Here is a 14,441-nt window from a genome sequence, read left to right as displayed (position 1 = left end):
TACAGTTCCAGCATTGCACACGCTGATCTGGGTGCTAGGAATAGAGCAGGGAACCAAATGTCAAGGTTCCTGCCCACATGATGTCTGAGTTGTAGGTGGAGGAGACTTCCAAATAATGTATAAAGAGCAATCAAATAATATCATACAATGATGTATTCAAGAAAGATGAATGAACCTTTCTGTTTCATTCAATACAAATGCTTGAAGGACCTTATCAAATTTAAGTCAGGTGATGCCTCACCTCTGCTGAAAACCCTGCAATGTCTCCTTGTTTCAAAAGCCAGCATCCTTTTAGAACAAAATACAGGAGTAAATCTTCTCAATCTTGTATTGTCGAGATATGTATTAGAAATAGCATCAAATGCACAAGCAAACAAAAATTAAAAATAGACAAGTTGAATTTCATCAAAATTAAAATTTTTGTGCCTCAAAAGACACTAACAAAGTGAAATGAAATCCCACAGAAATGGAGAAAATACTTGTGAGTAAATATATCTGATAAGGGACTTTTATGTAGAATACATAAAAAACTCTTATGCCTTAATAGTAAGACAAATAACCCAATTTAAAAACAGCAATGAATATGAATGGAAATATATCCAAAGAACATAGTGCCATGAAAGTATGCTCAGTGTTTACATATTGTAAGGGAAAATGCAAATCAAAAATCACAATGAGTTACCATTTAACACCTAATAGGCTGACTGTAATGAAAAAACAAAGCAATATCAATTTTTGGAAAGAATGTAGCAAAGTAAGAACCCACATGTACTGCTGATGAATGTTAAAGAGTGAAACCATTTTATGAAGCAGTCTGGCAGTTCCTCAAAAGGCTAAACAGAGTTGCCTTAGGACCCATCAATTCTATTCCAACAGAAAGTAAATTAGTGGTTTCCTAGAACCAGACAGGTGGAGGCATTATGAGGATGACTGCAAATGAGTTTGGGTTCTCTTTTCAGATGATGAAATGTCCTAAAATTGATTGAGGTGATGGTTACATAACTCTGAGACTTACCATTGAGTTGTACACTTTAAATTGGTGAATTGTACGTATGTGAATTACATACAGCCATTTCTTAAAAAAAAAAAAAAAAAAAAAATTGATGTCTTTAAGTGCCCTGCAAGGGATTCCCTGACCCTATTTTGTGGTAGCCTTGCTCTCCCCTTTTCACTCTTCCTTCTCTGTCAGGAATCTGCAGAGCTAATGCATCCCAGTGTTTGTGCAAAGTCACCTTCTCAGTAAGATCTAAAATCACAAACCCACCCCTGGCCAGCACTCCCTGCTCTACTCTCCTTTTTCTTTTTACCATAGTCCACACCACACTCTTAACATGCTTCACAGTTCACTCACTTAATAGTCATTGTTTATTGTCACACTATACCCCCAGCAAGAATGCACAAAAAACATTGTTTTGCTTCCCAATGTATCAATGTATCTCAAAGGATTAGTCAGAATAAATGCTTGGCATATATTAGGTGCCAAATTATATAAATATCTGTTTCTAAAATTAACTCCTTATCTCATTACACCAGGGAGAATCTTGATGTGGCGAGATACTAGTTCTTCTGTCTTGAATTAAAAGTTATTTTTCACTTTGACTTAGTAATTCCATTCTAGCGAATTTATCAAAAGAAAATAATTGAAAAGAAGAAAAATTGCTTTGGCTTACTTCGTGACTTCTTTGTGCCAGGTACCATTTCAAAGCTGGTAATAAGTGATCAAGAGCAGAGAAATACGTAAGTGAATTACGGTGTATTATCTTAGTTCAATATCACATTGCCCATAAAAATCATAATTATTACTTTTTGTGGGAAATGTTTATGCCACAGTACTGTATATGAAAATGTACACAAACCTGCATCTATACCACTGATTTAATCAATTTAGTCAATCTTTATTGCCCACTTACTCTGTGCCAGACCCTGATTCAAGTGGTGGATATATGCAGGAACTACAATAATCAAGATCTGCCTTCATAGAACTTGCATGCTATTTGGGAAAGTCAGGGGAAGATAAGGGAATAAACAAGAAAGGTGATTTCGGAGAGTGATACTTGCTGTGAGAAAAGCAATAGGATTGACTGGTTTGTGTGAGCAAGTGGTGGAATGGAATCTCCACCTTGCCTAAAAATGGCAGAGACAGCAACAGAGGCCAGGTTACCTAAATGCTTGGAGTTTATACCATGGGAAAAGTGAAACTAAGGAATGGTGTTCACCAGAGCAGTCACATGGTATTTATGTTTGAAACCAAGAGGGCAGGAACCAAGCTCTGGAGACTGTTGGAGTGACAAAGGCTATTGTTGGAGTCTTGAACTAGAACTCTGGTGCAGCGGGAATGCAATGGAGAGCAGATTCCAGAGAAATTTAGAATATAGTAACAGACCCTATTTTTCATTATACGACATGAGGTTGAGAAAGAGGAATGTAGAGTGGCTCCTGATTTTCTGGTTTAGCAGCACTGTGTGGAGAATAAGAAAAGGCATGATCAGGTATCAAGGTAGGGGTAGGTCGTGGTTATTTTTTCATTATTAAAATAATATTTTTCTTCATATAATTTTTGGGAATGGTGGGGATTAACCCCAGGGTTTTGTGCATGCTAAGCACATGCTGTACCATTCAGGGGTACCCCCAAGCCCCCATACTGTAATTTTTGGAATTAAGTTAAAATCAAGGACAAGAGAAATACATTTCTATTAGTCATTGTGTTTTTATCAAATGATATTGAAAGAGTTGAAATACTATTAATGTGGTATTGCCTTTTAGAAAACTAGCAAAGTTAAAACCATAGAAATTCTTAATCATTTTAATGATATGCATTTTTGTGATATAAGTAAAATACATTGTTTTTATGTTTTGAACTTATTTTTAACTTTTTGTTACTCTAGGATGACTAGATCATTTGTTAGTTCCTGTATTCTAAGGAGTTCGTTTTTTCCCCCTCTAGATTTGGTGTTGTCTGAAAACTTAGGGCACATACTCTCAATTCTAGTATCAAATATGATGAAAAGTCTATCACATTTGTTCTGGGTCTCTGCACTTATTACTGTATTTCATACAAATGTTTCTAGCAGAGTACGCAGTGTTTTGACAGTGGTAACATCCAAATCTTGTACTTCATATACTGACTGAAATATTCTAAGGAATAGAAGTAAAATCATTACCGATTACCAGATATTAAACCAAACGTTCTTCTCTAGGTCTGCAAAGCTTTTTCTTAGAGGAAATAACATTAAGAAAGGCATTCTTTCATTTGTTGTTTTTCAATAAATATTTAAAAAGCATATCTCTGCCCTGAGAGGCAGCATGGCATAGCAGGAAGAGCACTAGATTGAGAGTCCTGAAACCTGGATGCTGACTTTGGCTCAGTCATGAACTGATAGCATAATTCTGCAGATTTGTGTTTCCCAAGGCCTTGGTTGCCTTGTTTATAAAATTAGTAGTTATACCAGCTCTGACCTTTTATTATTCCACTATTTGAGTTCCTCTAACTTTGACATGTAAAAATTATTTTAAAAAGCGTGTCATCTTTTTGTTATTAGATTATTTAGTTAACTATTTGACACTGTAGTATCTAAGATCATATTTTCCTCTTCCATCATCAGCTCACACACACATACACACACACACACACACACACACACACACGTACATGTGCATAATTTGAAGATGTGTACTGCTTATCTTAAGAGCAGAATTTGGCCCTACTCTGTAAATGTGTTCAGAAAACAATATAACACAGATACTGAAGGCAGCTTGTTTTTAACTTGTAGCTAAACATGACATTCAAATGTTAATTGGATGAATAAATCTTGTTCATTTTACAGACATGGAAATGTCAATGGAATAAAACTATTTATCACAAGATAATGGTCTCCTGCCGTCAGATAAATGCCAAGATGAAGATACTTATTGAAAATGTATCAAAATATTCTATTGCTATTTATTGAAAATAAAGGTTGAGGAAAAGTTCAACTTTTCAGGTCAAACATGAGAAATGCCTTACTTATGGTATTAGTATATTACTATATCAAAGACAATGTGCAAGGCATAGGAACTTAGGAACATTCTAAGAAATAACAGTCCAGAAATGAATCTCTGAGCTTTGAGAATTGCTGGCACAGTGGAGTTGGGGCTAGGAGGAGATACCTAATATTTATTGTGCATCCAACATAGTCCTGGGTACACTCACTAATGTAATGTAAAAATTTGAAAAAAAATTATCTTCATTTTACAGGTAAATTTAAAAACTAACATGCGGTCTCACAGGGAGTAATACAAATATGAGTGTTTAAACTTAGCCTGAACTCCAAATGTAGTGAATTTCTCTGACACCCTACCATTTTATTTATACTCTCTAAATCTGAATACCATGAAGCTTTTTAGTTTTTTGGATATTTGGGATAGATTATTTCCCCATGTTTTGTACGACTTGATGACCAAGCACTACTTTGGATCTAATGATTCAGTATGTAAGGAATTCTTTTTAAGTAATAATGTGCACTTCTGCAAGCCTCAAGAACTTGATAGCTCTGAATGGGCCAAGTAGTACTAAGTTCTAGCATCTAGATCCCTTCTTTTAGCAGTATGTGTTTTGAAAGTTTCTACATAACTCCTTCTTTCTCCATTTTTGAACTTAGGTATATGTTTTATTCAGCTTTTTCACTGCTGTGACTAAAAGACCTGACAAAAACAATTTTAGAGGAGGAAAAGTTTATTTGGGGGCTCATAGTTTCAGAGATCTCAGTCCATAGGCTGCTGGTTCCATTCCTCGGGGCTCAAGTTGAGGCTAAACATCATGGCAGAAGAGTGTGGCTGAGGGAAGCAGCTCACATAATGATGAGACAGCAGAGAGAAAGAGACTCCACTCACCAGATACAAAACACATACTCCAAAGGCACCCCCCCCCCCCCCCCCCCCCCCCCCCCGTGACCCACCTCCACCAGTCACACCCTGCCTGCATTGTTTCCACAGTCAATCTCTATCAGGGGATTAATTCACTGATTGGATTAAGGCTCTCAACCTCCTCTTGCATTGTTTCACACATGAGCTTTTGGGGAACACCTAATACCTAAACCATAACAGTATCTATTTTTCCTCTTTACTTATCTTCCATATAATAAAAGTGTTATAGTGGTCTTCATAAAAATATATTATTTGGGTTGTTACTGAATATAGATGGATAAGTGAAACCACTTAAAGAACTAAAAGGAGGATTATTGTTCACTAGAGCTTTTTACCAATCTCTTCAGGCCAACCCCCTTCTCATTCCCCGACAGACTTTATTTCCACCCACAAGCACTAGGTGCTAATGTCTCCATCTTCTGGACGCTCCAAGAACTAAAGTTTTCCTCTGGCAGCTACCTCTCTTCTCCCTAGTATTTTAAATTATCAATATGTTTGCTGTAGTTTCCCTGGTAGATGGTAGGTTCCTTACTTGGAGAAAGTATGTGTTTTCTTTCTCCCTGTTCTCCATGATATCCAGCTGAGTGGCATGGATATTGCACGTCATCAACAGGAGAGTGAAAGAATTAGTACTGTGTCTTTGTTTTCATGAATAGAGGAAGTATCAAGGTTTCAGAGATTCTTAGTGAGCCCTTGTGAATATGGGAGCCTGTTTACCTGGTCCTTTGCCTATGCTTGTACCTATCATTTCTCTCTAAAACACATTTGGCTTTTTTTTTTTTTTTTTTTTTTTTCATAAAATTCCTAGAGGCAATGAATGGGCAGAAAATTTAACTGCTAGGCAGATACAAAGGATATAAGTTTGAATATTATAATGTTCCTCAGGCAGAAAATAGTAATTCATACAGGATGTTTTTGATATGCAAGTAAGGTGAACCCTAGTAAAGATTTTTTAAAAAGTCTTGGTATACTTCTAGTACTTTTAGATCAACACCAAACACCACTGTGTCATGTGGATCACTAACAGTCTTACCATTCACCTTCACAGATGGGAGACCCTTAGCACTGAAGGACATATGGGAAGGAGTCCACGAGTGCTATCAGACGAGACTGCTACAGGGACCATGGGACACTATTACCCAACAGGTTAGAGAATATTTTCATTTTATTGTATGTAATTGTTTCCCTCTATTCATCTTTTCATTTAGTTCTCTCACCCACTCCTTTCCCTATTTTACTCTTCCATATCCAAACTGACTTCAGTTCAAGAACAGTTTCCTTAAAAGCACCTCCCCAGACTTGGTTTAGACTCCCTATTATAAGATTTCATAACACCCTACAATTTTCCTTCATACTTCTTATCACAGTTTTGAATTACATATTTAGAAGTCTTTAGATGTCTTTTCTACTATTTTGTGAGCTCATTTATGTCCAAGCTATATTTGTTTTTATGTTTAATTTTTCATTGTACATTCACCATAAGCAAGGTACTTATCATATAGTAAGTGCCCAACAACAGTGTACAAAAATAGAAACTAAGTTGACACATACACTGAGAAATAGGTGCTTTAACTTGAGTTGTCCATCTTTCACAATTTTACTCATAGGTGCATTTGCGAAGAAAGTGAACTTTTGATTAATAATAGATTGACAATAGTGATTTGCAAAAGTAGACAAATAGATCTGCAAAAGGAGATATATAAAGTAGATTTGCAAGAGTAGAGAAAATAGATCTGTCAATCATGTAAGTCATTATTACTGCCTTGATAAAATCAGCAGTAATTATTTTAGAAATTTAAAAATACTCATCACCTTGCAACCAATCATGGTCTTCTTAAAAATTATTTTTACTTAAATCAAACATCTATTTTTTCTAAGACTCTGTTAAACTTAATGAAAGCTTCCTTTAAAAGTGACTTTATGAGCCATTAGAATTTCATGCCCTCTTATGTATTTGATCATAGTAATGGCAGTTTACCTCCCAATCAATGTTAAGAATCCTTAGCATCTCATGAGTAGTTTTCAGTAATGGCTGCAAGTGGCCATTCTCCAGGTTTTAATTGAGGACAAAACTAGCTTTAAGTATCTTTCTCACTGCCCATTAGGTTAAATCTTTTCCTTTCCCTCCCACTATCACCCTCATAGATTAAGCCCTGTGACCTCACCTGGACTGATTAGTAAAGGCTTTTACTCTGATTTTCTGCTCCTTTTCTCTCTAGTTCTTACCATTTGTCACATCTTCTTAACTATTCTTGTTAATGTCTCACCCATACTCAAACCTGCAGCAGCATTTCAGGGGCCTTTGGGGGATGTAGTTTAAATGCCTTGCCTGGGCTTCAGTGGCTGTCACTCACTGGTTCTCTCCTGCCCTTTAAGTTTTTTTTCTCTTCCTCCACTCTACACAGCTTCTGCCAAACATGGCTATTCATTTCTCTGTACCCATTTTGTGCAGTTTGTTCTTGGAATTCTTACAGGTTTAATCCTTTCCCTCTATGCTCTATTTCCTACCTATTCTCTCATATGCTTCTCTCTCTCTGGAACTACTGAAGCTCACAAAAATGATTCCCTCTGAAATCCAAGTTCTGTAGAACAGGCATATGTGGTTGCTATGAAGAATGATAATGTGATATATGAGCAAAGCAGCCCTAAAGATTTTTGGCAAGGACATCTCACTTTATGCAAACGATTTTACATTAACCTTGAAGTATGTCAAGGTGAGTGCTGAGAGTTTCAACTTCCTGTTTTTTTTTCAGTGACCACGTACTGTCCAAAAATCTATACTGTAGAGTCAGAATCCACAGGACCCAGGAAATATTTGGATGTAAGAGTCAAGGAAGATGACAAAAAATAGAGGAAGAGAATATCCAAAATACATATGTAATTTAACTTTAGCACCTTTTTCTCAGCTCCTTCCCAATTTCTGTTTTCAGTGTGCTCCTGAGACCAATTTCCTTTTCTTTTTCCTCTCACTAGCAGCCCTATTATTAATCTCCTCAATGCCAGTCTACAGTGCAATTCCTGGTGGCCTATGTACTTTTGCATTTTAATTCTACATGCCTCTGTTCTGAATCATGACACAGGAACAAGATTTTGAATTCAACTCTATTTCCTTAGTTTCCTCATCTGATGTTGCTAGTAGATTTCTCTAAATTGATAGAATCCTTGAGATGTTAAACTAACCAAATAAAACAATAGAATTGACTAATGTAATTTAGTTTATAAACATTTGAATGGATAATTTTTTTCCTATTTGTAGTACAAGTAAAAACGGAATACCTTCAGTTTTGAAGATGTGTATATGTGTATGCAAGTTAGCATTACTATTTCTTTTTCCCCACATTTTTTTTATTGATGCATTATATTTGTACATGATCGTGGAATTTGTTGTTTCATATCTGTACATGCACGCAGCATAACGATATAATTTGGCCAATATAATTCCCCAGGCATTACTATTTCTGTCAAGGCTGGGTCTCACTTAATAGGAGGAATAGTCAATATAACCAAATTACAACCCAATTCTAAAATTTAGATGAACATTTAGAATTTGTCTTATTGGAGTTTGATGTGTGGACAGGTATACCACTTGTAATTAAAAAAAAAAAAACAAAAACTTTAAGTTCTGGAGTTGCTCAACATAGTACATGTCCAGGGAACTTATTGGTAGCTTTTTGGTTGCACTATTTGGCATTTGAAAGTCATCCTATATATTTCCTTTGAAGGTCTTGGTTTTTAATACCTGTTGGTTAATAGGATAGTATTATGTCTTTTTCTTTGCCTGAGTTCTTTGGGATACTGGGACTTCATTTGTTTAAGACCTCATGTGAAGAAAAACAAGGTGTCCTCAGTGGGACTGAAAGGGAGGGTATGGTATAGCCCTAGGGGGAAATAAGCTGATAGAATATTGGTGGTGCTGAATATTATCGTTTGCAGAATTATACTAAAGAAGCATTAGCTTGCAGACTGAACATGATAATGATATCCTGTCCTCTAAAATGACTTAAAAACAAAAGCAGCCTTTGTACAATGTAAAATGCATTTTACTTCATTTTCAGGCCTGATTGTGCTCATATAGTTTGTTGCTCTTCATCCTTAGTAATCACACTTCTGTTCTCTCGGCATTTGTCTTGATGATAAGGGCCTGCTCATGTCAGACATGAACCCTCTCTTTTGAAGACAAGCCACTCATGAATCTCATACATTTGATTATGATGATTACTCACCTGCCTTTGTCCAACCTTATGGACTACCTATTATCTCAACCCTGTAGTCCTATGAAGAACTTTCAAAAGAAAGCTAACAGATTGGATTTGCCTCGAGAGAGAGGGACTGTTACAGTAATGATTACTGGAAGGTGTGAATTCCATGGTTTAGGCAAAGAATTCCTGTGATCTTAAAATGGGCTAAGTCTCAAGATAAAAAAAGGGCATGCCTTCAATTTTGTTTCAACAAAAGTGTGTGTTTATGTGAGTGTGTAGTAGTCAAATAAGTAATTTATTCTTCTTTTTGAAAACATTAATTTTGGAAAAATTTTAACATACAAACATAGAGATAAGAAGTTCATGATGATCTTATTTATTTATTTACCTTGCAGCTAGGGGTTGAATCCAGGGCCTCACACATGCTGAGCCCACTCTACCACTGAACTACATTCTTTTGATGTCTCCCCCAGTCTGGAATTATTTTTTTAAGGAAATTCTAGACATAAAATTTTAGTTCATTCATAAACATTTAAGTAAGGTAAGGGCTTTACATGAATGTTTATAACAGTTCAATTTACAGTAGCCCCAAATGGAAACAACCCAGGTGTCTTTCAGTGAATGGATGTTTGAACAAACTATAGTACATCCTTATCATAGAGTACTACTCAGCAATTCAAAGAAAACAATTATTGATACACTCAACAACCTATATGAATCTCCAGAGAATTATGCTGAGTGCAAAAAGGGAATCCTAAGAGGTTACATAGTGTATTATTCCATTTCTACATGACAAAATCAAAATGACAAAATCAAAGACCTGAGAACAAATTCGTGGTTTCTAGAGAGGGGTGTGGCTTTAAAAGATGTAATGGGCCATGCGAGGTGGTGTAAACCGCTAATCCCAGAGGCTGGGTAGGCTGAGCAGGAGGATAACAAGTTAAAAGCCAGCCTCAACAAAAGAGGCGCTGAGCAACTCAGTGAGACCCTGTCTAAATAAAATACAACATAGGGCTGGGGATGTGGGTCAGTGGTCAAGTGGCCCTGAGTTCAATCCCCAGGGCCTCCACCCCCCACAAAAAAAAGATAAATAGGGATTCTATGGTAATGGAAATGTATTCACTGAATCACTGTCAGTATCTTGGTTGTTGTAAGGTACTATAATTATGCAAGTTGTTATCATTGGCGGTTATAAGGGATCTCTTTGTCATTTCTTTCAATTGAATATGAATTTTCAGTTAACTCAAAAAAATTTTTAATTTATAAAAAGAAATCTGAAAAGATCCAAGTGAAGTTCTATCATCACAATCAATATTAAAATTGTAGATAATTTCTTAATATCATTAAGTAATTATTGTTTAAATTTCCCTAGTTTATATATTTTTTACAGTTTGTTTGAATTTAGATCCAAATAAGGTCTACACATTTAAATGGTTAATATCTCTTGTGACTTTTCAAATCTTTGTAAATTCTTATTTCTCCATCTCTTCCTGATAATTTTTTTTTTTTTTTTTTTGAAGGTTGCTTACCCTTTTGTGTTTTGCAGACTGGATTTTGTTTTCTAATTATGTCTGTGTGATGTTTAGTATGGTCCTCTCTACATGTACTATAAACTGGTAGTCAAATCTTAAAACTGGATCAAATTTCAGGTTCGGTTTTTGTTGTTTGTTGTTGTTTTGACAAGAATACTTTGTAGGTATTTCTGGCTATGCCAATAAGGAAGCACATAATCTCTTATTGCTCTTTATTTTGGTGATGTTAGCAGTCATTGATGATTATTGTCTACACTCATTAATGAAAGAATGTTTTAATCCTCTCATTCATTATGTATTAGTTGGACCACTTCTGTAATGACAAAGTTTCTCCCATCAGCTTTGTTACCTGAGGTATGCTTTGTAGAAGAAAGGAAACATGAATGCTTGATTCTTTCACTTTATGCTCTAGCTTTCCAGATAATGAATTGGTTCTCTAGCCACCTCCGGAGGTGACTGAGAATTTTTAAAATATAAATCTTTATGAACTCATTGATATTAATGTTTTACACATTTCAGATCATTGTAGTGATTATCTTTACTGATGTTCAGTTTGCCTCATTTGATAAGTGATAGTCTCTTTTAAGCTGGCTCTTGAGTCATGTTGAAAACATATTTATTCGGCTGGGGAGATAGCTCGGTAGGTAGAGTGCTTGCCTTGCAAGCACAAAGCCCTGGGCTCGATCCCCAGCACCGCAAAAAAACAACAACAACAACAACAACAAAAAAAAAATCCCATATTTATCTTTGATGACTTTGAGAAATGGTAGAGACTTTCTGTGTTTGCTGGAGACAGACAGAATGGATTTGACCCTGAGGATCAGCACTTAGGTTGCATGACCTTTGGTAAATTATGAAGAATTTTCCATTAGAGATGATGGTGGCGTCTGCAGAGTTGGAGGAAAGAATAAATGACTCAATAGATAAAAAAACAATTTGAACATAATCTCGGACATAATAAGCAATCAATATATTATATAATTTTCATAATCAGAATTATTATTTCCCAGTTATTTCAGTGATATTATTATCATTATTTCCCAGTTATTCCCAGTTATTTCAGTGGTATTTTTTCAACCATTTATGATTAAACTAGGACAAATTTAGGATTTGACCCATTCTTGCCTTTTACTCTTGAATTGACCTTAACCCCTTGATCTTTAGCCAGTGCATCTACCTCAAGGTCTCTATTTCAGCTCTGTGCTGCTTCTCTCTCTTCCCCTGTCTTACCTTCCCCTTTCATCAGTTTTGTATTTACCAGAACCTTATCCAGACTTTTTTTGGTCTTGGACATATTTGCCTTCATGAACTCTGTATTTGTCTATTTTGTGTTGCCAGAAGTAAATATATGAACCTGGGTACTTTATTTATTTAAAGAAGCTTATTTGAGTCACAGTTTTAGAGGCCAAAAGTCCAAGATTGTGCAGTTCCATCTGTTCAGCCTCTGGTTAGGGGACCTCTGGTTGTATACAGGAAGGGTAATGTCCGCATGCATAATAGATCATATGGCCAGACTGGAAGCCAGAAGGATTCAAGGAGCAGCTTTGTTATTTTTAGTTTACTCTCAAGGGAACTAACTGGGGTCCCTTGAGAACTACATTAATCCCTCCTGAGGACATCACCTCCAGTGACCTAATCACCTTCCATTAGGTCCCACCTCTTAAAGGTGGCACTTCAACACTGCTATACTGGCGACCAAGCTTCCAGCATGTGAACTTGGGGGATACACTCAAATGATACCCATATCATAGCGAGCTCTTTTCTCCACAAAAATATGAAATTTATATTATATTTATAACTACATTGTAATAAGATGATTGTGTTCGTGTTACTAAAATATTTTATGACTTACAAGTTTATTTTTAAAAGCAATTAAAACATTCACATGAATTTCTAAAGGTATGGTAAACACTGGGCACTATGCCTACTCTAATGAATAAGTCGGCCCTGCTACATCCCACCCTTTTCTGCTACAGGACAGGACTGCAGGAACCTTGGTGGTTTTCTTTAGTTCTCTCATGTCCAGACAAGTCTTGGTGCCATTTCTACTATGCATAAACTGACTACACATAATAATGTGACTTGCCAACTCAGAACCTCATGAACCAGACCCATATCCTCTCTATTCTCTAATTCCCAAATCAGAAGAGATTCACGGTGTTACATCATTCTACACACACATGTATGCCAACTCATGAATATATGTATACATATGCACACACTCATCCCTCTTAGGGAATAATCCTTTCAAAATTGCCTTCTTTCCAAGCCCCTGCTTTACTTCCCAGGTCTAAGAGGTGAAAGTTGTGTATGAAACTCAATCTGTGCTTTATTTCCTTCTAACACCTGAATGACTTGCTTTAAATTTTAAGATACTTGTTTTCTAATTCCACATTTTAGGGAAAGTGAGTACAAGTAAATGAATGGGACTGGGGGAATAAAAGTGAGAAGAAACTCACTGATTACTTTCTTCATTTGATCCCACCATTCAGGTAGTACGCAGGAATCAAATTAAATATTTGTAGGGAGTTGCATTTTGCATTCTCAAATACAACTGATTTCATTTTGAAGACCTTGTCATGCCTAAAACATGCAAAAATATGATAATTTCAGTGAGTTTCACTTTCTTTCCATGATAAATTTCTCAGGGTAAAAAAAATCAAACATAAAAATATGTACTCTTGAACAAAACACAACACACACACACACACACACACACACACACACACACACACACAAGCTCTTTAGGTACCTTTTGGTGAATAGATTGCTTTTGCCTCTCAGTGATGCAGGAAGTCACTGGTTAAGGATTCTTAAATAATGAAGCTTGATATGTTGCCTGGTGATTTATAATGATGCCTGATAAACTGATGATTTAATTGTGCTTCCTCTAGTAATAATCTTAAGTGCTTGAGTGAAGTTCCAGTGATTGGCTTTCTTCTGAACTCAGTCTCCCTGGAGTCTTTAGGCATCTTTTACACAACATCCGATAACTGACTTTTAACTGCTCCGATTTTAAATAATACAAATCAATTAAAACACACAGCTGTTTAACAAAACTTCTCAGTGTTGGTATAGGTCTCGGTGGGTATTTCCTGATGGCTTATAATGACATCAATTTAGTGCACCTGGTAGGATCTGTGTGAACTGGAAGTGGTTTAATTCTTAAATGACAAGAAATTAAGAAGTCTTTATGGATTGCTGCTGCTTCTTCAGAATCACTGCCAGCTCCATTACTGCCTTCTTTCATGGTGAAGTTTTATTTAAATGGGACTGTGGACATCCTGAATTGTTTTCTTTGGAATTTGTGATAAATCTGAGTTTCTAGGTATTAGCCTGATCACTTTAGTAGGCAAGTTTATGGCACCACAGTAATGTAGCCATCTTGCAGGGCTTTTGTGGAAACCTCCCAATGTTCCCACAGTTTTCAGTGATTCTCCACACGTTCTTATTTTAGTAGGTGAAATATACTTCCATCAATGTATTCTCACTTACTTTTGTATCTTAGAGTAATGATGATAGTATATTTTTCTGTCTCTACTAGTAATTATTTTTAGATTGTCAGTCTTATGTGTATTGTGACTTTTAATATTTATTGAGTGCTGATGCTGTGGGTACCATACATCATCAGAGTATGTCACTTCCATATTCATTCTTTTATCATTTCACAAATGACCACTGTCATTCACACAGGATATGGATTCTTTTCCTGTTTGGGGGGGAAAACACATTGTTATGAATTTCGTTTGTGCCTTAGACTTTCCTTACATTAAGAAGTATATGAGCCAGGCATCATGGCACACACCCA

At 36.0% G+C, this 14,441-nt stretch overlaps 1 protein-coding gene across 2 annotated transcripts in view; it reads left to right on the top strand.

Annotated features, from left to right (window-relative positions):
• Positions 1-14,441, top strand: part of ATG10 (autophagy related 10) — a 291,694-nt gene that overhangs the window by 207,051 nt on the left and 70,202 nt on the right. For both annotated transcript variants that reach the window (XM_079145561.1, XM_079145562.1), the window contains one exon: positions 5,951-6,048. In XM_079145561.1, coding sequence (XP_079001687.1) covers positions 5,951-6,048 — 98 coding nt within the window. The remainder of the gene's footprint in view (positions 1-5,950; positions 6,049-14,441) is intronic.

The sequence above is a fragment of the Sciurus vulgaris genome (assembly GCF_902686455.1).
Source record: "Sciurus vulgaris genome assembly, chromosome: 6".
Classification (NCBI taxonomy): Eukaryota; Metazoa; Chordata; class Mammalia; order Rodentia; family Sciuridae; genus Sciurus; species Sciurus vulgaris.
Note: the sequence above shows the minus strand (reverse complement) of the source record. Positions and strands in the feature narration are given on the sequence as shown.